Source organism: Marmota monax, unplaced genomic scaffold, assembly GCF_021218885.2.
Source record: "Marmota monax isolate L192 unplaced genomic scaffold, Marmota_monax_Labrador192_F-V1.1 WCK01_AAM20220418_F8-fsc00064, whole genome shotgun sequence".
Classification (NCBI taxonomy): domain Eukaryota; kingdom Metazoa; phylum Chordata; class Mammalia; order Rodentia; family Sciuridae; genus Marmota; species Marmota monax.
In genome coordinates, this window is record NW_026694542.1 from 10,068,360 (window position 1) to 10,094,082 (window position 25,723).

At 52.4% G+C, this 25,723-nt stretch overlaps 1 protein-coding gene across 2 annotated transcripts in view; it reads left to right on the forward strand.

Annotated features, from left to right (window-relative positions):
* Lasp1 (LIM and SH3 protein 1) overlaps nt 1-25,723 on the forward strand; it is a 39,421-nt gene that overhangs the window by 4,072 nt on the left and 9,626 nt on the right. For both annotated transcript variants that reach the window (XM_046420378.2, XM_046420379.2), the window contains exons 2-4: nt 3,751-3,845; nt 12,754-12,838; nt 19,299-19,406. In XM_046420378.2, coding sequence (XP_046276334.1) covers nt 3,751-3,845; nt 12,754-12,838; nt 19,299-19,406 — 288 coding nt within the window. The remainder of the gene's footprint in view (nt 1-3,750; nt 3,846-12,753; nt 12,839-19,298; nt 19,407-25,723) is intronic.

A 25,723-nucleotide genomic window follows, 5' to 3' on the forward strand; every position in this document is an offset into this window, starting at 1 on the left:
ACATCTTTGTATGTGGTGCTGAGGATCGAACCCAGGCCGCACACATGCCAGGCAAGCGCACTACCACTTGAGCCACATCCCAGCCCGATGGACCTTTATTTTATTCGCTTATTTATCTGTGGAACTGAGAATTGGACCCAGTGCCTCACACATGCTAGGCAAGCATTCTACCACCTAGCCACAACCCCAGCCCATGCAAAAAGTATTTTTTATTTACGCACTCTTATTAGTGCCAAAGATGGGTCATAGCCCTCCCTAATCCCCCACTTCCACTTACAGATCTGGGATCTTGTGGGATGGGGGTGGGGCAACTGGGGTATAAGGAATAATAATAATATTGGTGGAGATTCAGGAAAGATCCACACCTTTAAGCCATTAGCTGGGTTGGTAACCTGGACAGGGTAGAGCTGATGCTGCCCCTGGTGGAGAGGAAAAACTGTAACTCTGGGCAACAGGAAAGGAGGAGAAGATCTCATACTCCAACCCTGAGTCATTCCACCCCAGGCAGCCTGGAGTTCAAAAGGCAAGGTGCCAGGTGTAGGCGCAGTGACCTGGAGCTCTCCACACCCACTTCCAGAGCCTTGGAAGGACTGGGCTGGCCCAGGTAGCCCAACTGAGAGGGATCCTTGCAGGGCTTCTGTGTCCACCAGTCTCTGTTTGCCTTTCTGTAGAGTGGGTTTCTGTAGAGGAGGTTGCAGGTGGGAAAGGGAGAGCTGAGGTGACCTTCCTCTGTGGCCTGGGATCTGGCAGAGTGGCTTCTTGGCGCCAGAGGTTTGGTCAGGGGCTGCCTGGTTTCTGTGAACAGGGACACCGTGGACTTTGCCACAGTCGGCTGCATGAGAGTAGCTGCCTTGAGGTGCACTTTGCTCCTCCGAGTTCCAGGATTGCTTCCCTGAAGTCTTAGCCAGCAAGGGGATCTTGTTTTGGGACAGGGCTCCTGGGGCAGAGTCAGGGGGCAGATAGGGCCACTGACCCCATTGAGACAGGATGGGGTTTCTTTCCTCTTTGGATCTTCGTGCTCAGCCCAGGCCTGGCTCCCAGGGGTTGTTGAGTGTCTGGCCATTTTCTGCTCTCCAAAGAGGACACAGTGGCAAGAGCTGCTGGATTTTCTTGAATCTTATGGCCCTCTTGCAAGAAGAGGGAGGGGAGTGACATGCAGCAGCGAGGGTACTGGGCATCCCGTGAAGTGGACCCTGGCAAACCTCATTCCCTGCCATGGTGCCTCAGGGAGAATATTTTCAGCTCCACTTTGCAGATATGGGGACAGAGCTCAGTAACTGTCCTGCAGGTATGCAGTCCATTCTGGTTTCCATTATGGCTTCTAAGCCCTCTATAAGGGGACAGGTGATGGCCCTCCCCTGCCCCAGCCTCTGATTATCTAGCGGAGAGCAAGAGGTCTTTTGTGGGAGTAGGGGCATGGGGTGGGCAGGACTGCTGGTGGGAATGAGCTGTCTTTTGTACAGGAGCCCTCTTTCTCCCCATCATGGCCTGGAGGGATTTGGGGGAACTCTGGATTGGGGGTTATTGGTCCTGTACCTCCAGCCTGGTACTCTACTCTCTCCTGCTTCCCAACAGGGCTTGCCTTCAGGGTGGGGGCTTCGCCATCTGCTAGAGTAGGGGTGTCTGTCTCTTTTCCCTTGTCTCCCCTGCGTCATTCAGGAGACAGCCTTGGAGGTCCCCAGCCTCAGGACAGTGTGTATTCCTGCGTGTATGTGTGTGTGAAAGTGGGTCATGGTCTGGATTCCGGAGAATGTTTTTCCTGGCAGGCCCCTGTGGGGGTGGGGGAGGCCGGGGCCCAGGCTGGGGCATGTGCTGCCTAGCAGGCAGAGGCCAGCAGACTGGGTGGTGACAGTGCTGGGGCACTCTGCCAATGCCTTGCAGTTATTGGGAAAGACAGTGGGGCTCTCACTTTGGGGGCTTATGGAGGCAGAGACCACCCAGTTTTAGTTTTCTGGAGGTCTGTGTGTGTTGGGGTATGCACTTTGGAGAGAATGGAAGATGCTATTGGTGGAGGGGGGGTGGCTTGGGAGAGGGGTTCTGAGATAAGCTTAGGTTGGGGTTGGGGGTGGGCTCAGGCCAGTCATCCCTTTATTTCCAGAATGCAACTGGCCTTCTTCCCAAAGAGTGGTTCTCCTATCATTTGCTTAATATTCCATCATTAGACTTTTCCTTTGGATCTTCTTGATAGGGAAAGCACCCCATTAGAGGGTGGTTACCCCCTGAAATTATCTCTGGTTAAAGTGTGCCATGGTAGGGGAGATTGAATCCCAGCTTCTCAGCTTTCCTTTCTTCTGTCCCCTCCTCCCGGTGTCTTAAAAGCATCTTTTGAAAAGCTTGCCTTGCAGGGGAATCCCTTGATGGACAGCCAGGGAGCTCTGTCAGCTCTGTGGCTGGGCACAGGGCACTTTTGAAGTCCCCTGGCCCCCCCTTGGCTTCTGGACTCCTCCTTTGAGGGTCAGGAATGTCTCCTTTGACTGCTGGGAATTGGGGCAGAGACAGGCCAGCCAGGTCATCCAGACAGCCTGGATTCTGGGGTCTTAATAGCTGAAGCCCTGGTTAGTGCTGATCCTGGGGCCACATCCTGGGCTGCCAGGGTTAAGGTGCATGGGTTTGCCAGTATAGCACCACTCCTCAGGGATGCGGTCACTTCCTTTATTGCTTTCTACTCTGTCTCCTCCATCAGCCACCCTGAATTAGTCCTGGTGGCTCAGTTCCAGGTCTCTGGGTTTTTTTTCCGCTCATTTGCACACACATGCATTGGAGCTGTGTTTGGGCACAGTAGTAGCCTGCCTGCGTCCCCAAACCTCCAAAGAGGTTCATCCCTGCTGTGCCCAGCATCCAACATTGGGTCCTGAGGGGACTCAATGCTGTGCTAAGGGCTTTGCAGATAATTTCTCATTAAACCTTAACAGTACCAGGATGCATAGGTGTTTTTATATGCATTCTACAGACACAGAAATGACTCTGAGGTGCAGGGCACTGCCCAAGGTCATATAGCTTGCAGGTGGAGCTTTGATGTCTGCTTTGGGGAGTTCACCTCCAAGACTTGAGTGCTTCAGTGGGAGACTAGCTGCTGAGTGCTCCCCTACCTGTTCTCCAGCTGGGGTGGGAGAGGGATGAGGGAGGATAGACAGGGTGTGGGTGTACTCCCTAGAGCCTGGGGCTCTTCTCATGGGGAGGAGACCCACAGAAGTGGGATACACCAGAGCTGGAGCATCACAGGGAGGGTGTCTGTGGGGGGTGGGGGGGTGCACATGTGTATGGGAGCTAAGAGTATCAGGGCCCTGGGCCTGTGTGTATGGGCTCCTGGGGGTGAGGGTGGGCCCATCTCCAGGCCTTGTGAAGCTAGAGGAGCTGCCCCTTCCTGTTCAGAGCTGCTGCTTAGCAACCCAAGTGCCACTTTGCATAAGCAATGAGGCCTTTCTAGCTCTAGAGCAGGAGGAGTGGTCTGGGAGGTAGAACTGACCTTCTGACGCTTCTGGGGGCTGCTGCCACCCTCACCTTCAGGCTTGCCCTCCTGCAGAACTCCAGTGGCTGCCTGGTAGAGGGTGGGGTGGAGAAGGAGTGTCATCAGCCACCAGAACCTGTGACCTGAGATGCCCCCAGCTCACCAGGGGTGATTCCAAGTTCTCCACAGCTGTGGGCTTAGGACATTCCCTGGGATGGAGAGTCCCTGAATATCCCTGCCTTCCAAGCCCCCTGCCCACAGTCCTGGTATCTGATGGGTGTCCTCCCTCTGTCTCCCCCCAGTTCTGGCATAAAGCATGCTTCCATTGCGAGACCTGCAAGATGACACTGAACATGAAGAACTACAAGGGCTATGAGAAGAAGCCCTACTGCAACGCGTGAGTCCTGCAGGGGGCAGGGACTGGGTGGGCACTTCACTCCCCCTTGGGTTCTTTCTTCCCTTCTGACAACTACCAGGCGACATTGCCAGCCCTTTTATACCTGTCACGATACATTGTGATCACATTGTCTCCTTGCAACAGATGGTGAGGCAAGGGTTCTTCCTCTTATTTTTTTTATTTTTATTTTTTGGTGGTACTGGGGTTTTAACACAGGGGGGCTCTACCACTGAGTTACACTCCTAGCCCTTTATTTTTAGATTTTTAAGACGAGGTCTTGCTAAGTTGTTGAGGCTAACCTTGAACTTGGCAATCCTCCTGCCTCAGTCTCCTGAATAGCTAGGATGACAAGTGTGCTACTTAGAGGTTCCTTAGAGGCTACTTAGAGGTTAGTTCGTATCCAGTTCTGGGCAGTAAAACAAATATGCTTTTCCCATTGTACCCTGCTGCAAGATAGGGATCCAGTTGGGCATGGTGACAAGCACTTGGGTTCCCAGTCACTTGGTGGATAAGGCAGGAGATTACTTGAACCCGGGAGTTTGAGGCCACTTGAACAACATAGTGAGCTCTTATCTCTTAACAAGTAAGTAAATTAATAAATAAAAATTTTATTTTTAAAACGAGGGATCCAGCGATTAAGTGACCTGCCCAGTAATTGACAGGCTTCTTCTCTCATCTGAGCACTTAATAGGCTTTTGGGGGCTCCTTTCATCAGTGTCCCCCCTCCCTTTTTTTTTTATGGTGCTGGAGATTGAACTCAGGGCCTTGTGCATTGGAGGCAAGCACTCTACCAACTGAGCTATATCCCCAGCCCTGGTGTCCCTTTTATACTCTGTTGACCCTAGCTCCCAGCCCTAGAGTTTGTTTCTGAGAAGTGGGGACGAGAAGCAGGGTGTGGCCTGGCCTAGGCAGATCTCTTCCCAGCCTAGCCAGGTAGACCCATGGACACTACTTTTCTGAATGTAATTCATTTGCCTGTTGGAGGCAGAGGTGGACGTTGAGAGGCAGTTGTCTCTCACCTGGGAGGAACACTGCCTGGTCCATCTCAAGCAGCTGCACAGTGCCCCAACCCTCCATTGTCAAGGTGACCTCTTAAGTAGCAAGTGCAAACTCAATGTCAGGTCCATGGCACATGGGAGCTTCAGAAGGTCATATTGCCTGCAAGTGGGTGGAAAGATCAGTATTCTATAAATGTAAGATCTCATTTTAGTCCAGTTTTGGTTTTTTAATTTTTTTAAGCAGGAAAAAAAAAATCACACATAATTCATTACATGTCTAAATACATGGGCGTTTTAGACTTCTGGTTTTAAATTCTCAGTCAGGAGGCTCTTTGCAGCTGAAGTTCACCCAGGAAGGGAAATTTGGGATTTGTCTAAAAAGGGTTGATTGGGAGCTTAAACCCCTTGGACTGTCTCCCTTGTAGCACATTCCCAGTCCCCTCCTAATACCACTGCCTGTCTCTTTGGGGTTTTGCACATTCATTGGACGTTTCTTTCTTACCTGATTCTCTGTGTCAGATAAGAACCTGGGCCAGATGCTGGGAAACCAATTTCTGAAAAAATGTCAAGCTCAAGGGGCATCTAAGCATCAGCTCTCCCTGAAGGGCAGGAGCCTTGGGCAGCTTCCCTGGTGCAGAGGAAGGGCCACAGCTCCATGCTGGCTCCTCCTGCAGCTGCCCCTCTCTTCTGACTTCTGTTCCTCTAACCCCCACCATCCCCTCCCAGCCCCAAGGGAAATGGGACATTCTTCAAATTCTTAAGGGCTCACACAAGCCCTGATTCTCTGCCACTTCCTCCCTCCTTTGGGGAGTGGGGTGGGGTTCAGAAAAGCCAGGGCACTTAACTCCTTGGCTGCTGGCTGCTGGACCACTTCCGGCTGGACTCAGAGCCTTTTTGCGGGGCAGCTTCGAGGCCTCCACTCCTGGGCAGAAGTTCAGTAGCAGGTGCCGATGCTTCACATCTCTCCTAGATTCCAGCAGCTTAAAACTCAGTGAGCTTTGGAAGTTGGAGAAAGAAATCAGAGGCTTGACCTTATTTTCTGTGCATTTTCTTAGCTTAGTGTCAAAGGTCTGGTTTACTTTTCTCCCAGTCTTCTGGGGAGGCTAGCAGCAAGTGGGGTTGGGGGTTCCTACAGGGGTTGGGGGTGTTGGGAGAGGCAGAAGATGTAGCCTTCCTCCCTAAATGGTAGAAGTTCTCCTCTCTCTCTCTCTCCTGGCAACCAGCCAAAGAGGGGTTGTTCCCCTCCCCTCCCCTCTCTAGCCTTTACAGTCCTAGCTTTGCATGCAGTTAACCTTTGACCCCTGGAACAGTTAGGTGTTGGCTAGGAAGGACCCTGGATGAGAGGGGAGGCGTGGCAGATGTGTAACCCAGCTGTGCTTGCTCCAACTGTAGTAGCACCTTGCCCAAAACTCAGATGCTCCCTCTGTTCCTCAGCCTCAGCCACATCTGGGCCAGCAAGCCCTATGTGGGAGTCCATCCTCTGCACCTGGGAGCCTCAGTTTCTCCATAGTTAAAATTCCTACCCAGGGATGCTGGACCCTAAGCCTGCCTGCCTTTGGCCCCATCCTTCAGTGCTTAGCTTGGCTCAGCTTCCTTCTGTGAAGCACCCCACGCCCTGCTGGGCTAAGCCCTTGTAGGACCCTAAAGGGCAGGTGGTGTCTCTTGGCATTTTGCCAGGTAGCTGGGCAAATGTGTGAGTGTGGTTGACAGGGAGGTCTCAATATTGGGCCTGTCCCTGACCGCCCTGTACACCGGGGCAGTGAGGATCTGGGGGGGGGCAGGGCATCAAGACAGAAGCGAGCTGTCTCATTTGTCTGTCCTTCTGTGAGGACTCTCAAGACCAAGATTGAGGCTGGGGATGTGGCTCAAGCGGTAGCGCGCTGGTCTGGCATGCGTGCGGCCCGGGTTCGATCCAGTTAGGGTTAGGGTTAGGGTATGTGGTACGGAGGATCGAGGTTTGATCCTCCGTACCACATACAAACAAAGATGTTGTGTCCGCCGAGAACTAAAAAATAAAAATATTAAAATTCTCTCTCTCTCTCTCTTAAAAAAAAAAAAAAAAAAACAAGATTGAAGTTCTGGACAGTGACTGTAAGCAGCACAGAGGCTGCTTCTCTTTCCCTCCTTGCGTTAGGCTGGTTTTGGGGAGAGGCAAGGGCATGGACACAGGCCAGAGCTCTTGGGCAGCTGCCTGGTACCGTGGCTCCTATGTATGTGCAGTTACCCAGGTGCCCGGTAACTTGGGTGCTTGGGGCACCCCCAGACACACACACACTGGGCGCTGAGTGAGCAGGCTGCAACTGCTTCTCACATCTGGGCAGCAGCCACACTGGCATCTCTGTGGCAAGGTGGAGGCTACACTCCTGCTTTTGCATGGTAGCCCAGGAATTGTTAATGGAACCCTTTTTTGAGTCTTCTAGATGGGTGGGGCGAGTCTGCTCTTTTGGTTAGGGAAATATTTATACCCTTGATTATTTGTTTTGCAAACTGGATTTTCCAATACCCTGGCTCTATACAAACCTGCTTGTTTGTCTCCATGCAAATGATTTTGAAACCAGGCTGGGGGGTGTGGATGCAGAAAGACTGCCTGTTCCCTCTTCCTTGGGGACCTGCAGAGCAGAGGCTGGGCTATTGGTCTGGAGAACCAGCATTTGGGGTGTCCAGTAAGGGCTGTGCATAGCCTGGGGAGGGCAAGGGGCACTCAGTTGCACCTGTCCCTTCACGGGCTGCAGACCCCTGGGGTTTATCCTTTAGTTTGTTTTATCTGTGTTGTGAGGAGCTGGGGGGGTGGGTGGAGATGTCCCTGATTCTGGGAAACCAGGGACTATGCTGCTGCCCTTTCCTCAGGCCTTGGGCAGGAGTAGGGCAAGGTCAGTGTTTAAATTCTAGCAAATTCTCTCTAATCCCAGCAGCTTTTAAGGGGTGAGCAGTGTTGGGTAAACCCAGGCCTGGGGCCTGAGGCTTTCCTGCCCCCCCAGAATTCTCTGCCTTGCTGGGAAAATTGGGTCAGGTGTCTCAGGGAGCCAAAGGAAGCACTGGCGTGGGAGGGGCATGTGTGGTGTGTGTTGGGGTGGAGAAGGTGAGTCCAAATGGGCAACCAAGGTGGCCAGACACAGCCTTCAGGCAGCTCCCTCACCTCGATGCCCAAATCCCTGCACTCTGATATCAGACCTTAAGGAAGCTTGGGGGTCACTTTGCTTTCAACACCCCCATTTTTACAGATGAAGAAACTGAGCTCCATCATTTCCATGTCTTTTTCACTTCAATCATTTCTCTTTAAGTTTAGCCAACAGTGGCAGGTGCAGGCTTTGTTTTCTTCTTATTCATTTTGTCTGTAATCCCGGAGGGCTGGTAAGTTCTTCTTCTAGTCTACCCTTGATCTTTTTGACTGCTCATTTTTTCCCACTGGTCAAACAATGACTCTTTGTTGCTTCCTATCCCCACCAGTTGGGCTACTTAGGCTTGGGGGGCTGGGGAGAAACTGGGTTAGTGAGAGCCCTCCCTGCCCGGCTGTGGGCAGTGTTCCCAGCAGGGGTTTTTGGAATCAGCAGCTCTAACCAGAAGCAGGATGTTGGGCTGGTTGTTTTTCTTCTTCTTCTTCTTCTTTTGGTAAAACCAAAAGCTCCTTGTTGCTTTGTTGATGTATCTTTGTTCCTCCTTGAACACAAAGCTGTGGGTTTTGAAGGGGTCCAAGCCTGGAAGGGAGGTTTCACAAGAAAGAGGGAGCTGGGCTCTTGGGATCTCTGGTCTGTCCTTGTTCTACCTCTGGAGTATGGCTAATGGTGGGGCTGGTGAGAGAGGCTGCCACCTTACTGTCCCCTGGAAGCCTGTAAATCTTGCAGCTTCTCAGCACTCTCCCTGCCCTCACTTCCTTGGGAGCAGGAAGGTGACTCAGGTCCTCAGGGGTCTGGGGCAGAGTTTGCTTCAGACCTGCCTAGTCGGCTGGGCCACTGTGGGACTGGGGAGAATGCAGTGGACAAGTCTCTGGTTCTTGATAGTGAGTCTCTGTTTTTCCATCCATAAAATGGGCACAGTGTCAACTACCTTTTCTAGCCCAAAGTTTTGTGGTCAGCTTCAGGAGAGAATGCACAGACACAGCATATAGAAAAGCGGCTTCGTGTGCCTGTGGATTCTTTGAAGCCCATAGCTGTCCGTAGCTGCCCAACTCTTGCCTCTTTTCTTCCTCTCCAATAGAGGCTTTTCCTGGTTTTGCCCTCATGGATGCCAGGTCCCTTCCCGGGTTCCTCAGCCTTTTGTCCTATCAGGCTGCCTTCTCAAGAGCTGCTAAGAGCAAGAGGAGTGTGGAGAAGCATCAGCAGAGGGCCCCTGCTGGGAATGATTAAGAAGCCCCCCCCCAAGTGGGTATGGTGGCTTTATGTCTGCGTTCGCAGTGACTCAGGAGGCTGAGGCAGGAGGATCACAAATATGAGGCGAGCCTGAGCAATTTAGTGAGACCCTGTCTCAAAAAATAACAAAGGATAGGGGGGTAGATTGTGGTTGAGTGCCCCTGGATTCAATCCCCAATACCAAAAAAGAAAAAAAAAAAAAGGGACCTGCCCAGGCTGGCTCAGAAAGGGACAATGAACAGCTGTGCTCTGGCCTCAGCTCTGTGCCAAGGCCCCCCTCACCCTGCCCCTCCGTTCCTCACCATGGCCCAGTCTGTTGTGGGCTGGGTTCCAGCTGGGATGGGTGGCCCGGTTCTGTCTTAGAACCCACCTGAACTGCCACCCACACACCTCCCTTCCTAGTGGGATCCGAGGGCAGTGGGAGGTGGAGTTCTACCTGAGGATGCCAGGGAGGGAGAAGGTAGCATTCCCAGCAATTGTTTATGGAAAGAGGTCAAAGCAGTTGAGCCCTGGTCAGAGCCGGTCCTGTGGGGGAGGGGCATGGCGCTGGTGGTTTTTAAGCCCTCCCTCTAGAGACAAACCAGGGCCACCCCCTTCCTCACCTGAAATGTCTGCAAGGATCCCCTGTACACACGGTCTCCAGGTTTTGCCCTCGGGAATTCTCCTGGGTTGAGGACACCCTGCAGTCTGCCTCTTCCCCTGCCCCCATGCTCGCAGACCTGCCTGGAGCTGAGGATGAGGTTGCCATGGGAACCTGAAGCGCAGTGAGCAGGGGAAGCGGAAGGCAGGGTCAGCTCACCAGGCTGGGAGCTGCGGGGAGGAGCCGGGTGACCCAGCCAGGGTCTGGTTCGATGGGGGCCGGACTCAGCCCTCCCAGGGCCTGTCCCTTCCTCTGCCTGGGGTTGGGCTCCTGGGGCTGGGGCAGGAGGTTGAAGGCTCTGGAGCTCCTCTTGAGTCTAGTTAATCTGATGCAGGATTAAAATCCTTCCCCATCTCTGCCAAACTAAGTCAACCCCGGCGGACCCCCTCCTCCCAGGCGTCTTTGATGGGATTACTATTCCGACTCTGAGGCCTGAGCTCTGGTACCCACCAACCCATCTGAGGCCCTTGCTGTATATGAGAGGGGCTCCTGAGACCTTTTGGTGGGGTGTAGGGTGAGGAGGGACGCAGTGTGGATAGAGGAGGTGGCAGCTGCCACTGTGGACTAGTGTCCTTGGTGTCCAGGAGACGCCATTGCTGCAGAGGGCACATCTGTGTGTTCACTGCGTGGGAGGCGGACGCAGTGGGTGTCAGAGCTGCAGAATCGGGGAGAGGGTGGGACATGTCAGATGCATGTTTCTGGCTGTCTTTGTGCCACTGGAGCTGGCCCTCTGCTTTCACCCTATATGTTCAGGCAAATGGGAAACCCCAGGGTTTTCAGATTGGTTCCCACAGACCCCCAGCCTGCTTCCTTCCTGCCCCAATTAATGCTACTTGTTCTCAGAATGCACCCTTCACATCTGGGCCAGAGCTGCCTAGAGGTATCCCCCTCATCTCCTGGCTCCTCTATTCAGATCAAAAGTGCTCTCCTCACCACGGCCCCCAGCCCATGATACCTTCAGAATGTCCCCCCCATCCCCCATGTGGGGGGAGGGTCATCGCTGAGGCCCTCCAGAGATACTACTTCCATCCCTTCTGTTCCTTTCCCTCTAGTCTCTAGGAATAGACTCCCACTTGATCCTCCCTGCCTTGGAACTGCTCAGGAATTCTGAATGGGCTCCTGAGCTGTGGGTGGCCTGGCTGCCTGGAGCTGGGCCAAGCGGGGGGTTGGGCCTGCCTCAGACCTGTGTTCGCCCACAGGCCGTCGCTGTTGGCAGCTGCAGGCACCTGTGTTTGCTTTTCTCCTCCTGCTTCCGTCCCTATGCTGGAGCTTCGAGCTGGGTGGACCTGGGCAGAGCACAGATAGTATCACCTAGGCCTGTGACACTGAGAGTAGCCTAGGGGGGAAAAGGACTTGCCACAGTCACCCAGTGCACCAGTGGCAGGACCAGAGCCCAGAGCTGTGCCTTTTCTAGTTGCTCCTTTCTTCACTGAGTTTTCTACCCCAAGTCCTGCCTTTCACAGGTGGTGGACAAGAGGGAGGTCATGTGTTTAGTAGCTCTGGGTGGCTCAGGGTGGTGTGAGTGGCTGGAGAACAAGCCAGGTTTGGTGAGAGCGTGGGCGGGTGGCAGCTCATAGCTAGCTCTTGGGCATGTCGGCTAGTTCAGGAAGGATGTGCCTGGGAGGCGATTCTTGGAGGCCATCCATCTCTCTCCCTCCCCGCCCCCCACCCCTTTTTATTTTTTGGTCCTAGAGATTGAACCCAGGTGTACTTTACTACTGAGCTATATTCCTAGACCTTTTTATTATTTTTTTTTAATTTGAGACGAGGTCTTGCTAAGTTGTTGGGTATTACAAAGTTGCTGGGGCTAGCCTTGAACTTGAGATTCTCCTGCCTTGGCCTCCCAAGTCACTGGGATTATAGGAGTGTGCCACCATGCCCTGCAAAGCCATCTTTTTCTTACCTTGGGACAGCCTGTGAGTCAGGGATCTGTGGTGGTCACAGTTCTGGTGAATGTGGTCATCCACAGCTAAAAATGGCTAGACCTTGTGTTCCTGCTTGGAGAAACCACTCACTAGCTTCTGAAATGGTTGGGACCTCCAGTTATTTCACATACCAGTGCACATACAACACACCCACCACAATGACCTTGGGGGACCTTGCAGTGACCCAGGAGGATACAGGAGAACAAGTTCTGGTGCTGGCTGAGCTTCAACGCCTGGTAGGATACTTGTTTATTCCACAAGCATTTATTGAGCTCCGACTATGATTCTGGGAGCTTGGAATAAATCAATGAATAAGAGACCCCAAATTCCCTCCCCTTGTGGAGAAATAGCAGAGAAAGACCATTTAGCCATGTGATTAATAAGTTAATACTGATTAATAAGGTCACCTAGTGCACCAGTGGCAGGACCCAGGATTGATAACCCAGGACCTTATGAAGGCCATGGGGGTCACTGAATGGCAAGGGTCTGGAGCCAGCTTGCTATTTCCTCCTGTGTGGGATGGGGGTGTCTGGGCCACCCTGCCTCCTGCCACCAACTCCAAAACCAGCTCTTTCTGGGAGCCAGGACCATGATCTGTCCCATGTATGGAAATGGGACAATGGAGTTTAGGACATTGAGGGATCTGACCACTTCCTATGAGCCTTGGCCACATTGTGTAACCTCTCCGGACTGAGCTGTCCAGTCTGTCAAAGGGGGACAATGACAGCACTCGCCACCCAGGGTGGCTGTGACCTCCTTTGTGGCCCCCTCCTGGTCTTCTCACCTATCCTCCAGTTCAGTTGGGCTTTCTTAGCCCTTCAGACACCTCTTTGAAGATCCCTTTCTTCTCAGTGCAGTCAGCCTCTCAGTGATGGCAGGGGACACTGTTGAACTGCCGCTGGGGCTGGGGCAGGGACTGCCCAGGAATCAGATGGAGCCTCCATTCCCGGTTCCTATCCTTCCCTGGAGTGATGCCGACTCTGCTTTTTCTGTCTGCAGACACTACCCCAAGCAGTCCTTCACCATGGTGGCTGACACTCCGGAAAACCTCCGCCTCAAGCAACAGAGCGAGCTCCAGAGTCAGGTGAGGGGCCGGCCTGAGCAGCAGCTGGTGGGGAGAGCTGTCGTAAGCCTGGTTTGGCAAGGGTTCCTGTGGTTACTCAGCAGGGACAAGGTGCTGAAATCCTAGCTCTTGAGACTCCCTGCCCCCAGGCCGCCAGCTACTGGTGCTTCCTGGTTTCATCAGAGGAAGGGGCAGCTGCCTTCCTACCTGAGTGGCTGGAGAGGTGTGGGCCTCTGCCACTGTGCTTCAGGGCCCCTGGAGCCTGCCCCCTCTGGGAAACTGTTCCCCTTGTCCCGTCTCCATTTGTGCCCACCACAGAGGAAGGGTTGGGGGAGACAAGGGCACTGGCCTCTCCAGGCCTGTGCCAATCTGAGGCTACATGGTCTATCCCCTGCAGTCACATCCCTTCTTTGTCTCCTTGGAGGGCAGTGTGAAGAGGCCTGTCCTCTTTTGTCCCCTTAGGCCTGACTTGCCTGAGCTGTGTGGGGAGGCCCCCCACCCTCCTGTGGGGAAGTAGACGCTTCCTGGCTCTGGGAGAACGCCCTCTTCAGGGGACATGGAGCTAAAAGCAAGGGGATTGGAGCCCTGAGACCCTGCCTGGAACAAGGGTGGCCTGTGGTAGGCAGGGCAGGGCTTCAGTGAGGATTAAAGGATTAAATGAGAGAATACACGGAGGGAGAAGTAAGGGGATTTACCAAGTGTGCAGAGTGCCCAGGGAAGTCCCACCTGGGTCACAGAGGAGGCTGGCTCCTGGCTCCTCAGGAGTGGGCTATACCCAGGGTTGAACCCAGGACCTTGTGCATGCTAGACAAGCACTTGACCACTAAGATACCCACCCCCACTGCCCTTTCTAGTTTCCAGTTTTTATTTTAAGACACAATCCAGGCTCACATCAAACTTAGGATCCTTCTGTCCTAGCCTCCCGAGTAGCTGGGGTTACAGGCGCATACCACCGTGCTTGGCCTGCTGCCAGATCTTCATGTGACCTCCTTGGCTTCCATCAGGGAGAACCACACCTGATAGGGCTTTCCTTACCTGCTCTCCAGTTCCTCCCTGCAACCCTGCGAGGAGAATGCTGTTTTTCCCAACCTATAGATGAGGTGACTGAGGCTTTAAGACACTCAGGGACTTGCTAAGCTCATGCAGACAGTGGGTGCTAATAACAGCATTAGCACTAAAGTCTTGAGTACTCAGTGTCCAAAGCATATTAGCTCATTTAATGCTCACAACAGCCCTGCACAGTCAAAGGGGCACCTCACTGTGTGGAAGAGGAAATAGAGGCTGTGGCTTTGAGCACAGTTTGGTCTTTCCAGTTTTCTCTGCACTCTGTGAGAGCCGTCTCCATCTTAGTAGTCCCTGACACTGCTGAGAGCGTTTGTAGCTTAGCAGGTGCTTTGAGTTACCTCGCCTGTCTTAGGAGAGGGTACTGTTACCTCCATGTTGCAGATAGGTATGGAGGCTGAGTGCCACAGGGCTTTGCCTGTTGACACACACAGTAGTAGGATTCCAGGATTGGGGATCTGGTCTTTTTACTCCTTGTTCTAGTCCCTGGTCAGTCTGAGACTCACAGTGGAGGGGAACAAGTGGGATAGCTAGTTTGTTCCTCAGCAGCAGTTCCCATCTGCCATCCCACCCCGGCTGTGGCAGGAGAGCTATAAATGCCAGGGACTGATGTACCTTGCCAGCTGAGGAGGGCCAGGGGGCAGAAACACTGCTGCCTGAGCCAGACCCTCACCAGGCCCTGACGCCTGCCCAGACGCCCCAACCCTTGGGAAGCCACTTGGACCAGAGGCAGAGGGGCGTCACAGGGGCCTAGAGGGAGCAGTGCTGGGAGGAGAGGCAGATTCAGGGGTGGGGGAGCCTTTGCATAGGGGCAGAGGTAAAGGGGGCACACTCTACACATCCCCCACTCTCAGGAGGGGAAATTCAAACTCTTCAGCCTCGGTCCCACCAGGGCTGGGTTGCCGCTCTTCTTGCCCCTGGAAGTTGATCCCTGAGGGGCAGGTCTGTAGGACAGGGTGTCCTCAAGGAGGGGTGAGGAGCTGGGCAGGGCTTGCTGTGGTCAAGGCTGCTCTGCACCTCACAGGAGAGGCCAGCACCCTGCACAGGGGTTGGAGTCCTCCTGCTCCATGCATGCCCTCTGCTCCAAGGGCCTGCCCTGCGGCTCCCCTCCTGAGTCCCCAGCAGGCTGGAGAAATCTGGAGAATGGCCATTCTTCCCTTAGGTGTCCACTGAGGGCCAGGCTGTGCGTTCTTGCACTTGACTTCATTTCATGGGACAAAGGAGGGGCACTTCGCCCCATTGTCCAGGCGGAGACCCCGAGCTGTGGAGAGGCCGTATCCCTTGCCCAGAGTCCAGTGTCAGGCAGATTTTGAGCCAAGCTGGTCTGGCCTGGGCGTGCTTTGTTCTTAACAGTTCCGCAGGACTGACTGCTCTGACATGTAGCCCCAGGTTGCCAGCCCACAAGGGTAGTAGGGGGCTTGATGGAATGCAGATTCCTGGGCTCTGCCCAAGCAGCTTTGCCCTCCTGGTGGTCTTACAGGGGCACTTAGGAGGCTCGGAGTGGGGCAAGTGGGCAGGAGGGAAACAGGCTTGAGCAGAGCCTCCCCCTCCCCCTCCATTTATGCCCCAGGTGTGAGGCAGGGGATTGGGGCTTTGCACTGCGGGCTTGTTGGGGTCTTGAGGGGTAGGGTAGGCAGTGTGAGAGGTAGGGACCTTCTCCCCTCCCACCACCCACAAACTCTGTGGTCTAAAGGTGTTTTCCTCCCCCGCACCAGTAAAATGGGGACAGAAACCCGTTTTCCTAGAAGCTAGGGGCTGGGCCTGACGCACTGAGGCTGCTCTGAGGCTTGGATGGGCTGAGCCAGCCAGGCCGGGGTTGGTGACAGTCCTGTGGCGTCCGTGGGGGCAGGGCTGGCTACAGCTGCCTGTGGCTGGCAGGAAGGGAAGTGGGAGCCTCCTCTGCCTGCTCTGCCCCACCCCATCAGGGTGTCAGCCAGTGTCTTCCCAGGGTCCCTTCCTGGGCCGGCCTCCCTGTGCTTCAGCCCTGTCTCTGGGAAGCTGCCCATGCTATTTCAACTTGTTTTTGTCTATATTGGTCCTGAAAGTGGCACTTTGGGTGTCTGGGACACTGTAGCCTCCCCAGCGGGGGAGGTAACCACAGAACTGTCCAGAAGTGACCCTCTGAGTGGTCCTGTGGAGCTGGCAGTGGGCCCTGACCCCACCTTCCTCATCCGCTGCCCGCACCCTCGGGCTGAGGGAGGCAGTGGTGTTGGGTGGGGCTGGGCTGGAGGCATCCCTGTGGTCTGAGAAAGGTGAGGAGAGAGTGTTTCTTCATTTTTCCTGTCATTGTCACCTTCATGGTGTTATGGGGAATGCCACCAAGGAGGGCGGAGTGTGCAGTGAGAGTCCCACACTGTACTCTGGGGCAGGGTTCCCACTTTTTAAAGCCACGATCTTCTTATTCTGGATCATTAAGCAGTTTTGTTTTTTTGTTTTGCCAAATATGTTGCTGGTTTATTTAGAGATGAAGCCTCTGTTCGATCCATTCATCATTCATTCAGCAAACACTGATTTGTACTGCTGTTGGCTGGGTTGAGTGATGTGTAAGGTAGATCCAAGGAGAATAACTAAGAACCTACATCCAAAGGGTAGGATTTCATAGGTGGTGGTGTGTGGGCACCAGGAGCTTGGGCACCAGTCCCAGCTCGTCCATGGGAGTTTCCAGGTCAGGGCGCAGTCATCAACCAGGGATGGAGTCATCTGGCCCAAAGTGTTGAGTTGCACTCTGACCCCATGACAGCAGGGTCATGTGATCTTGGGACAGGTCCCTTTTCTGCCCTCCAGGGACCTCTTAACATCCTGGTGAGTCACTCCAGACCCAGGGCTAGCCTCCTGAGTGGACCAGGAGGGAGCCCGGGCCTCCTCATGCTCCTGTCCCCACCTCTGCCACTCCCTCCATCACCAAAATGCCCCTCAAGAGAATCTTGCCCACATCGTTTCTCTAGTTGGGGTCTGAAGGTGCTTAAAAATGGTCACAGACTTCAGAGAGGGAGACTTTTAGGGACCTGCAGCCCAGACCCCCCCTTCTCAGCCTTGCTCCCCCAGACCGCCCCCCTCGGCCTGGCCTCCTGTGTTAGGAGAGTCATGAATTATCCTTCCCCAGTAAGGAGCGGAGCAGTTTCTGAGCCTGGGAACCAGCTGATGTCATTGCAATGTCACCATGGTGATTATTCCCCTGGATTAGGGGCCTGACCCTTGCAAAGGCAGGAAACAGAGGAAGGACAGGGTGGACAAAGCACTTTCACAGTCACCCTCACTGGTCCGTGGAGCCGCTGTCCGAGTGACTGGAACGATTGTCACCATTATACAGATGTGGAAACCGAGGCTTGGGAGGTTAAGTCATTGTCCCAAGATCACTTAGCAGAAGGAATTCTGAGCCTGTCAGTACCAGCGCAGTCTGGCTCTGTGTCCCGTTTAGTGATGGGAAGGCCCTACCCCATGTTTTAACCCATTCCTCTAATGGCTCTTTTTACACATGAGGGGAGAACTGAGATCAGAGGCGTTAGATTCAGGGCTTCTGCGTCTAGAGCTACATTTTTCTGTCTTCAGGTTCCTTCCGTTCTCTGATGTCCTCCTTCTTCAGGGGTCCCCCACTGTGCAGACCCAGGTTCTCCCGGAAGAGCTGATGTTGGACAGGTTGGGGTGGGGCCATAGCTCCTTGCAATAAGTTCTGGTCTGATGGGAACCAAGTCCCACCCCTTGGCCTTTCTTTCTTTCTTTTTTTTCCTTGGTACTGGGATTGAGCCCAGGGGCACTGAGCCACATCCGCAGCCTTTTTTTGTAGTTTATTTAGAGACAGGGTCTTGCTGTGTTGCTTAGGGCCCCACTAAATTGCTGAGGCTGGCCTTGAACTTGGGATCCTCCTGCTTCAGCCTCCCAGGTGGAGCCACTATGCCTGGCTATGCCTTTCATTTTGATCCGCCTCAGAACAAAGGAGGAAGAAGAACCCCAAACCAGGACCTCTGGCTCCTGGGGCTATGAAGAGGAGGGTGGGGACTGGTCACATGTCACGAGTAGCAGCTCACTGCTATGGCAGTCAGTGACTCCAAGCCTGGGAGCTGCTTGGGCTTGTCATTCTGGAAACTCCCAAAGTCCTGGGCCTCATGTCCTGGGCTGACCTGTCTCAGGACAGTGCGGCCCCCATGGAGGGAATCCAGGCAGCTGGCGGGGTCTGGAACAGATGGCTGCCGAGGTGGACAGGGAGTCTCTGGAAGCCAAGGAGAACATTCCCTGTCCCACGAGTATTTCCCAGCCTCAGTTTTGCTCTTCAAAGCCCCCAGGGAGGACAAGCTGTTCCTCATATTTCAATTTCTTTAGTTTCAGAGAAGTTCTGCTTGCTTTCTTGCTTTTTTTTCTTTTTCTTTTTCTTTTTTTTTTTTCGATACAGGGTAACAACCCAGGTAGGTCTTGGTCTCCTGGGCTCAAGTGATCCTCCTGCCTCAGCCTCCTGAGTAACTGGGACTAAAGGCACATAGCACCATGCCTAGCTTGGGAGTCCTTTGTAGTCTGTTTTGAATTCCTGTAGTACTTGACTTTTCAGTAGAATTCTCACAAAAGGAAGGCCACAGAGGGTGATTGGGTTCTTCCCCAGAAAGTTTCATCGATGAGGCCTCCCCTCTGGCTGTCTCACTACCCTCCCTTCTAGGCACCAGCTTTGTCCTTTGGCACAGCTCTCACTCACTTGGTCACTTCAAAACTACCCCGGCTCTTGGTGGGTAGGGCTACCTCCTGGCTAGGTTAGGGTCGGCAGTCCTAGGAGCGCATGCGAGAACCTTCTTCCTGCTGGGCGCAGTGGCAACACCTATCAGCCCAGTGACTCAGGAGGCTGAAGCAGGAGGATCGTAAGTTCAAGGCCAACCTCAGCAATTTAGCAAAGCTCCAAACAACTTAGTGAGACCCTGTTTCATAATAAAAAAAAAAAAGCTGGGGATGTAACTGAGTGGTAAAGTGTCCCTGGGTTTAATCCCAATATGAAAAACAAAACGAAAAACTTTCTATAGCTTCGTGTAGGAGGGGCTGCTAGAGAGGGTCAGAAGGCAGGCAGGTGAGGCCTGGTGACTAGATCTTTGCTGCTAAGCTGTATGACCTCAGGCAGGGGAACAGATGGCTGCCGAGGTGCCTTTTGATGGCTTAGTTTCCTTATCTGTAAAATGGGGCTAATAGTATATATGGGATTAGGATTTAAATGAGAGAGTTTATGTGAGGCACTTAGCACATCTCAGAATGTGCCGGGCAAATGTTAGTGGGTTATTGTCGCTTTCTAGCCAAGGCGTCTGCTCAGCACCAGGAATTTCTGGCTGGGATCCTTCTCTGGGCCCTGTCTCCATCTCCTGATGGTGCTGTTTCATAGGGGCCTCCAGCTGGGCGCTCTCTGCTCCCCTGTCTGACCCTAGTCTCTCTTTGTCTCGCTGGTCCCCAGGTGCGCTACAAGGAGGAGTTTGAGAAGAACAAGGGCAAAGGCTTCAGCGTGGTGGCAGACACACCTGAACTCCAGAGAATCAAGAAGACCCAGGACCAGATCAGCAACGTGAGCCTGCCCCCCGCCCTCGGGCCCACGCTGCCTGTTGCCCTTCCTTGTCCCCTCCCGGCCAGCCTAGCTGACATGAATGGGACCAGCTCCCTGCATGGCTTCTCCCCGGCAGGTCTGGCTGATGGCTGCCCGCGCAGAGGGCAGGGCAGGGCAGGGTTGGGCTTCCCAGGTGCCTTTGCTCTATGTGCCCCAGACCCCCTGTTGCCACACTAGGCCCACACAGCGTTTCCTCCTCGAAGGGGCTGCCCTTTTGTGGGAGCGTTGATGGGGGACGCGTCCTCTCCCACCCTGAGCTGTCTTCTCTTTTCTGGGTATGGTGGGTGTCAGGGTGAAGACCTGATGCTTTGTCTTAGCACAAAGGTCAAAACTGGGGGTGGGGGCAGGGAGGCCTGGCCTCCTCCTGTCTGCCTCTGGGTGCTGACATTGCAGTCATTTCCGCCCTCCCTCGCCTCCTCCCACCTCGGCTTGTTCTTCCTTCCTGTGTAAAAACCCCAGCCAGCTTCGCCCACTGGTCCTGCAGCCCCAGCCTGGGCCCTCCTGGGCTTGGGCTGGTCACTGGGGCCTGGCTGCAGCACAGGTGGGTGTGGAGAGCAGGCAGTGGATCTACGGTCCCCACATCGTGTGCCCTTCTAGCACCTGGGACCAGAGAACAGGCCTCAGTTTCCTTCCTGACAGAGCCACAGACCAGCAGCAGCCTGTGTAGCTCTGGGCTTGTGGGGGACCTTATTTGGGGCTTGTGGAGAATCGGGTGCTGCTCTAAACCACAGCTACAGAAGCAGAAGCCCGTGCACAGGGCCCTGCGGTACCCCGAGCTGAGGGGCGTGCCCAGCCAGCCCGGGCTCCAAGGTTCTATAAATGAAGGATTAGGCTGGCCGTTGTCTTCTGTCGACCAGTTGCCTGTGTGACTGTGGGCTGAGGGACTGGGGAAGGGCCCCAGTTTCAGATGGCCCACCCAGCACCCACCCTCTGGGCTCCACAGCCCTCCCCATCCTTCCATCGGGCCTCCTTGGCAGGGCACTCCTTCTGGAAGTTGGCTGGGCAGTACTTAGAGTGGGCTACAGCCGAGGGTCAAGTGGATTTCCAGCACAGGGCAGCTAACAAAGCCAGCCACGCCCAAGACAGTGGCTTTCAAACTTTGAGTTCCACATATGATAAGAAATATATTTTACATCTGGATCCACTAACCAGGCATGCATTTTTTTTTTTTTTTAGCAAGGAAACATAATCAAAACTTCCATGAAGCCGGGCGTGGTGGTGCACGCCTGTAATCCCAGCAGCTCTGGAGGCTGAGGCAGGAGGATCATGAGTTCAGAGCCAGCCTCAGCAATTTACCGAGGCCCTGTCTCTAAATAAAAATTTTAAAAAAGGGCTGGGGATGTGGCTCAGTGGTTGAGTGCCCCTGGGTTCAATCCCTAGTACCAAAAACAAAACAAAACAAAACTTCCATGAACAGGGTCGGGGGATGCGGTGGTAGAACACCTACCTGGCATACACAAAGCCCTGGGTTAGGTCCCCAGCACTGCAACATAGAAGAGACTTCGTAGTTCCTCGTGTCATGAAGGTAGAAGGATCACAAGTTTGGGGCCAGCCTGAGCAACTTAGCAAGACTCTGTCTCAAAATAAGAAAAGCTGGAGATACAGCTCAGTGGTGGAACACCCTGTGTTCGATCCTCAGTACTGCAAAGGAAAAAAACAAAAGAGGAAAAAACTTTCATGAATGAGTATTTTACTATATGGAGGGCTCATTCAGATATTTTCTGTTCCTTTATTTTGTAAAGATGCTGAGTGGAGACTTACTAAATGAGTCTCACAAAAAAATCATTGACCTGCAGTTTGAAATTGGTGTTCTGAGGAAATGGGGTGTTTCCCTTTGGCTAGAGAGGGCACGGCTTAGAGGGCTCTCATCCTTCTTTGCTCCCACAGTTGCCCTGTATTAAGGTCAGCTTTCCGGTACTGTGACAAAATACCTGAGAAAATCAACTTAAAGGAAGAAGGATTTATTTTGACTCTTGGTTTCCGATGAGATCCTGGCCCCTCGCTGTGGGCTTGTGGTGGGCCAGAACATCACAGTGGGGAGTGTGTGGTGAAGCAGAACTGCTTGGCTTGTGGTGAAGCAGAGAAAGGAGAAGAATGGGGCCAGAATAAGATGTGGTCCCCAAGAGCATGCCCCCAAAGACCTGTTCCCTTTAGTTAGGCCCCAACTCCTGCAGTGTCACCTCCCAGGAGTCCATTTACCTATGACTCCATCAATGGATTGATCCATCCATGAGGTGGAGCATTCATGATCCAGTACTTCCCAGGGGCCTCTCTCTGAACATGGCCATGTTGGAGACAGGTGGGCCATTACGTACCCCTTTCTATGCTAGTGCTGGCACCTTCCCTGGAGCCTCCCTTCTGGCCTAGGTCCCCCAAAGGGTGACAAGGTTCTGTGTCTTAGAGCTCAGAGCCCTCAGTGTGCAAAGTGGGGAAGGTGGACATGGCCTTGGGTAATGGGACGACCTGGACAGTTCACAGAGCTGGTCTCCTGGGGCTTTTCATTGTGAGGGACCCTGTGTTTAATTTTGTGTATTTTAATTTATCTATGTATTTATGGTTCTGGGGATCACACCAGGGCCTCCGCAAACACTCTGCTGCTGAGCTTCCTCCCCAGACCTCTGTTGCTTGTTCCCAGCCTGCAATCCCAGCCCCACTGTGCGTTTTGGAGGAGAGGAGACAAACAGGCCCATTTGTCCCTGCCACCCTATCTGGAAGGCTTCCAGAATATTCCACGCCCAGCCTATTCTACCTGCTCTTCTGCCCCCATTACTGTAGGTGTTAATGTCTGAGGTGTCCTAGTAACAAAAACTCACTGTGGCCCAGACATCCACACTAGGAGATAACCATCTTATCCGCAACCCCGGGCTGCAACTAGCTGATTGTCCTCTGCTCTGAGGTGGGGGAGGTGACCTGACCTGGTGGTTGCTTTTGCAGTTTTAGCTGGAATCTCTGAAGTGTAACCACAAGGCTATGAAGATTCTTGGTTTTAGAGAATGCAATTAAAGACTATCAAGTGTGTGTCTCAACTATGAGCATCCGGGCATTTAGTGAAAATGCAGACTCTTGGCCTCCTTGCCCTGCCTCCTCTTCTCTGGATCCCAGGAATCAGTTTTTAGACACATTTCCTTGGGTTATAGTGGTACTCTCTGAAGTTTCATTTTTATGTTTTGGTACTGGGGATTGAACCCACAGGTGCTTTACCTCTGAGCCACATCCCATCCCTTTGTATTTTTTGTTTAGAGTCAGAGTCTCACTAAATTACTCAGGCTGGCTTTGAACTTGTGATCCTCCAGCCTCAGCCTCCTGAGTTGCTGGGATAACAGGTGTGTGCCACCGCACATGGCCTGCTAAAATTGAGAGCTATCATTTAAAATGATAAAGTAAGTTTCACCACCCCCTAATCAGAGGATGCCAGAACTGACTTGGCCTAAAACCTCAAGAGAAATTTAAACTTCACTCAGAACCACTGCTATCTTGTGCCAACCCCCAGAGGAATTTTGGGAAAGATGGTATTCAGAGCCACACCTTTTGTTTCCAAAATAGCTTTCCTGTCTCTGACCTGTCCCTTCCCGATTAGCTCCAGATGACCTTATTGTTTCTGAAGGTCAGGCCATCTTGCAAAGAGATGAAGACTTGTCCTACTAGAGTCATGTTCTGCAGCTACGGGTTTTACCAGCATGAGGTTTTGTTTTCTTTTGATTTTTTTTAGTGCTGAGAATGGAACCCAGCCCCCTTGCTCTTGCTAGGCAAGTGCTCCACCACTGAGCTACATCCCAGTCCCAAGCCAGAGCATTGTGGAAACAAGTGTCTGGTCTGGGGGAATTATTGCTTTGGCTGTGTGCATTTGTCCTTAGAACCACAAAGAGGTGCCAGGCTTGGTGGCTCATGCCTGTCATCCCAGCAGCTCTGGGAGGCTGAGACAGGAGGATCATGAGTTCAAAGCCAGCCTCAGCAATGGCGAGATGCTAAGCAACTCAGTGAGACCCTGTCTCTAAATAAAATACAATACAGGGCTGGGGATGTGGCTCAGTGGTTGAGTGCCCCTGAGTTCAATCCCTGGTACAAAAAACAAACAAACAAACAAAAAAAAAAACAAAAACAAAGAGGCAAGGTACTGGGGAGGGAGAACCCAAGGGCTGGAATCCCGCTTTTGCCATTCCACCACTGGGCGGGTTGCTCAGTTTCCTCATCTGTTAATGCTGGAATAACTGGCCCTACCTTGAAAGCTGATTGTGAGGAAGATGTCAAGGACAAATGTTGATAATAATACTTCAAAGGCAGACTTGTCTGCTTTTTATACTAAAGAAGGAAAGTAGAGCAGTGTTTGGCTGAAATTGGCCATTATCTAATGCTAAGAAGGTATGAGGGTTTTTTTTTTTTTTTTTGGTGGTGCTGGGGATGGAACCCCAGGGCCTTGTGCATGCAAAGTGAGAGTTCTACCATTGAGCTGTAACCTCAGCCCTGTTACCAGGAGAGATGCCAGTAAGTGATGCATCTGTGGTAATTCTGTCCTCATTAAAGGAATCTAGAGGGTTAAGAGGGCTGGCCCAGTGCTGTTGGGTGTGGGCTGAGCATTGCAGTGGCCTGAGCTCCACAGGCTTGCTGCACCTAAAACCCTGGAAGCTTGTTACTGGAGCCCCTTATGGAAGCCTCTGCTTTTATTCACTGACGTGTTTACTTACATATTGATTCTCTGTATACACTTTGGTTACTTTCAGTTTCTCTTTTTTAAAACTATAACAGCATAGTAACACAGTAAATACTTACTGTGGGTGTAAGTACTTTGTGTGTTCACTTGCACGCGCACACACACAGATGCTGAGAATTGAACCCAGGGCCTCATGCGTCCTAGGCAGGCCTCCTACCCTTGAGCTATAACTCCAGCCCCCAAACACCTGCTTTCTCATGATGCAAACCAAGAAATAGAACATTACATTTCCAGGCCCCTGCCCAAATAATTTTAGAGTGTTAAGGACCAGAGTGTAGCAAGCATCTGCCTCAGCCTAGTTAAATATTAACTAGCTGGAGATTCTGGGTGGACAACACAGGTGGCAGATGGCAAGGGGCTGGAGAGTGTATCGCAAGCTGCACCTGGTCAATGTCCGACAGGACAATAAAACCATAAACTTTGAAGTTATCTTGGCTACAGGCAGATTTCTCTGCATTTCTGTTAGCCAAAAAATAATTAGCATTTTGTGTTCAGTAAGTTAGTGTCAGTCTTCAGAGTTTGGCTAAATAGTAGTCAAGTTTCATTCCCAGAGTTAAATGGTTCAGAGGCAGGCTTGCTGGGTAATCTTCTATTCTAGTTTTTTTTTTTTGGCGGACACAACATTTTCCTTTGTTTGTGGTGCTGAGGATCGAACCTGGGCCACACGCATGCCAGGCAAGTGCGCCACCACTTGAGCCACATCCCCAGCCCCTGGGTAATCCTCTAATTTGAATTTTTGGGGTGAGTGGGTACCAGGGATTGGACTCAGGGGCATTCGCCCACTGAGCCACATCTTCAGCACTATTTTGTATTATTATTTAGAGACAGGGTCTCACTGAGTTGCATAGTGTCTTGCTATTGCTGAGATCCTCCTGCCTCAGCCTCCTGAGCTGCTGGGATTACAGACATGCATCACCATGCCTTGCTAATTTGATTTTGTGTGTGTGTGTGTGTTCCTGAGGATTGAACCCAGGGCTTTGTGCATATGAGGCAAACACTCTACCAACTGAGCTAGTTCCCCAGCCTGTTAATTTGATTTTAATATACTTTCTTTTTCTCTATAGTTTTTAATGTATAACTATAGTATATGCATATGTTTACATAATGTTATTTGGCTTTTCTTATTTTCTTTTATATCTTTATTTTGTTTATTTTTTATGTGGTGCTGAGGATTAAACCCAGTGCCTCACACCTGAGAGGCAAGCACTCTACCACTGAACTACAACCCCAGTCCTGGCTTTTCTAATTTTGAACATACAGTATGGTATGTGTGTGTTGTGTGTATATCTTGGTTCTTTTGCACAACACTGGGTTTGAAGATTCATCTATATGTTTGCATGTAGTCCTAGTTCATCCCTTTTTGTTGCTGCATAGTATTCCATGGGTGATCATACTGCATATTGATTCTGTTCTTGATGGACACTTTGATTATTTATAAGTCCAGTGGACATCGTCTCTTCTGGTGCTTCTGTGCAGTGAGATTGCCAGGTCTCAGAGTGTATGTCTCTTCAGCTTTCCATGTGATGCTGAACTATTTTCCAGGTGATTGTGCTGAGTTACCTTTTTCCCC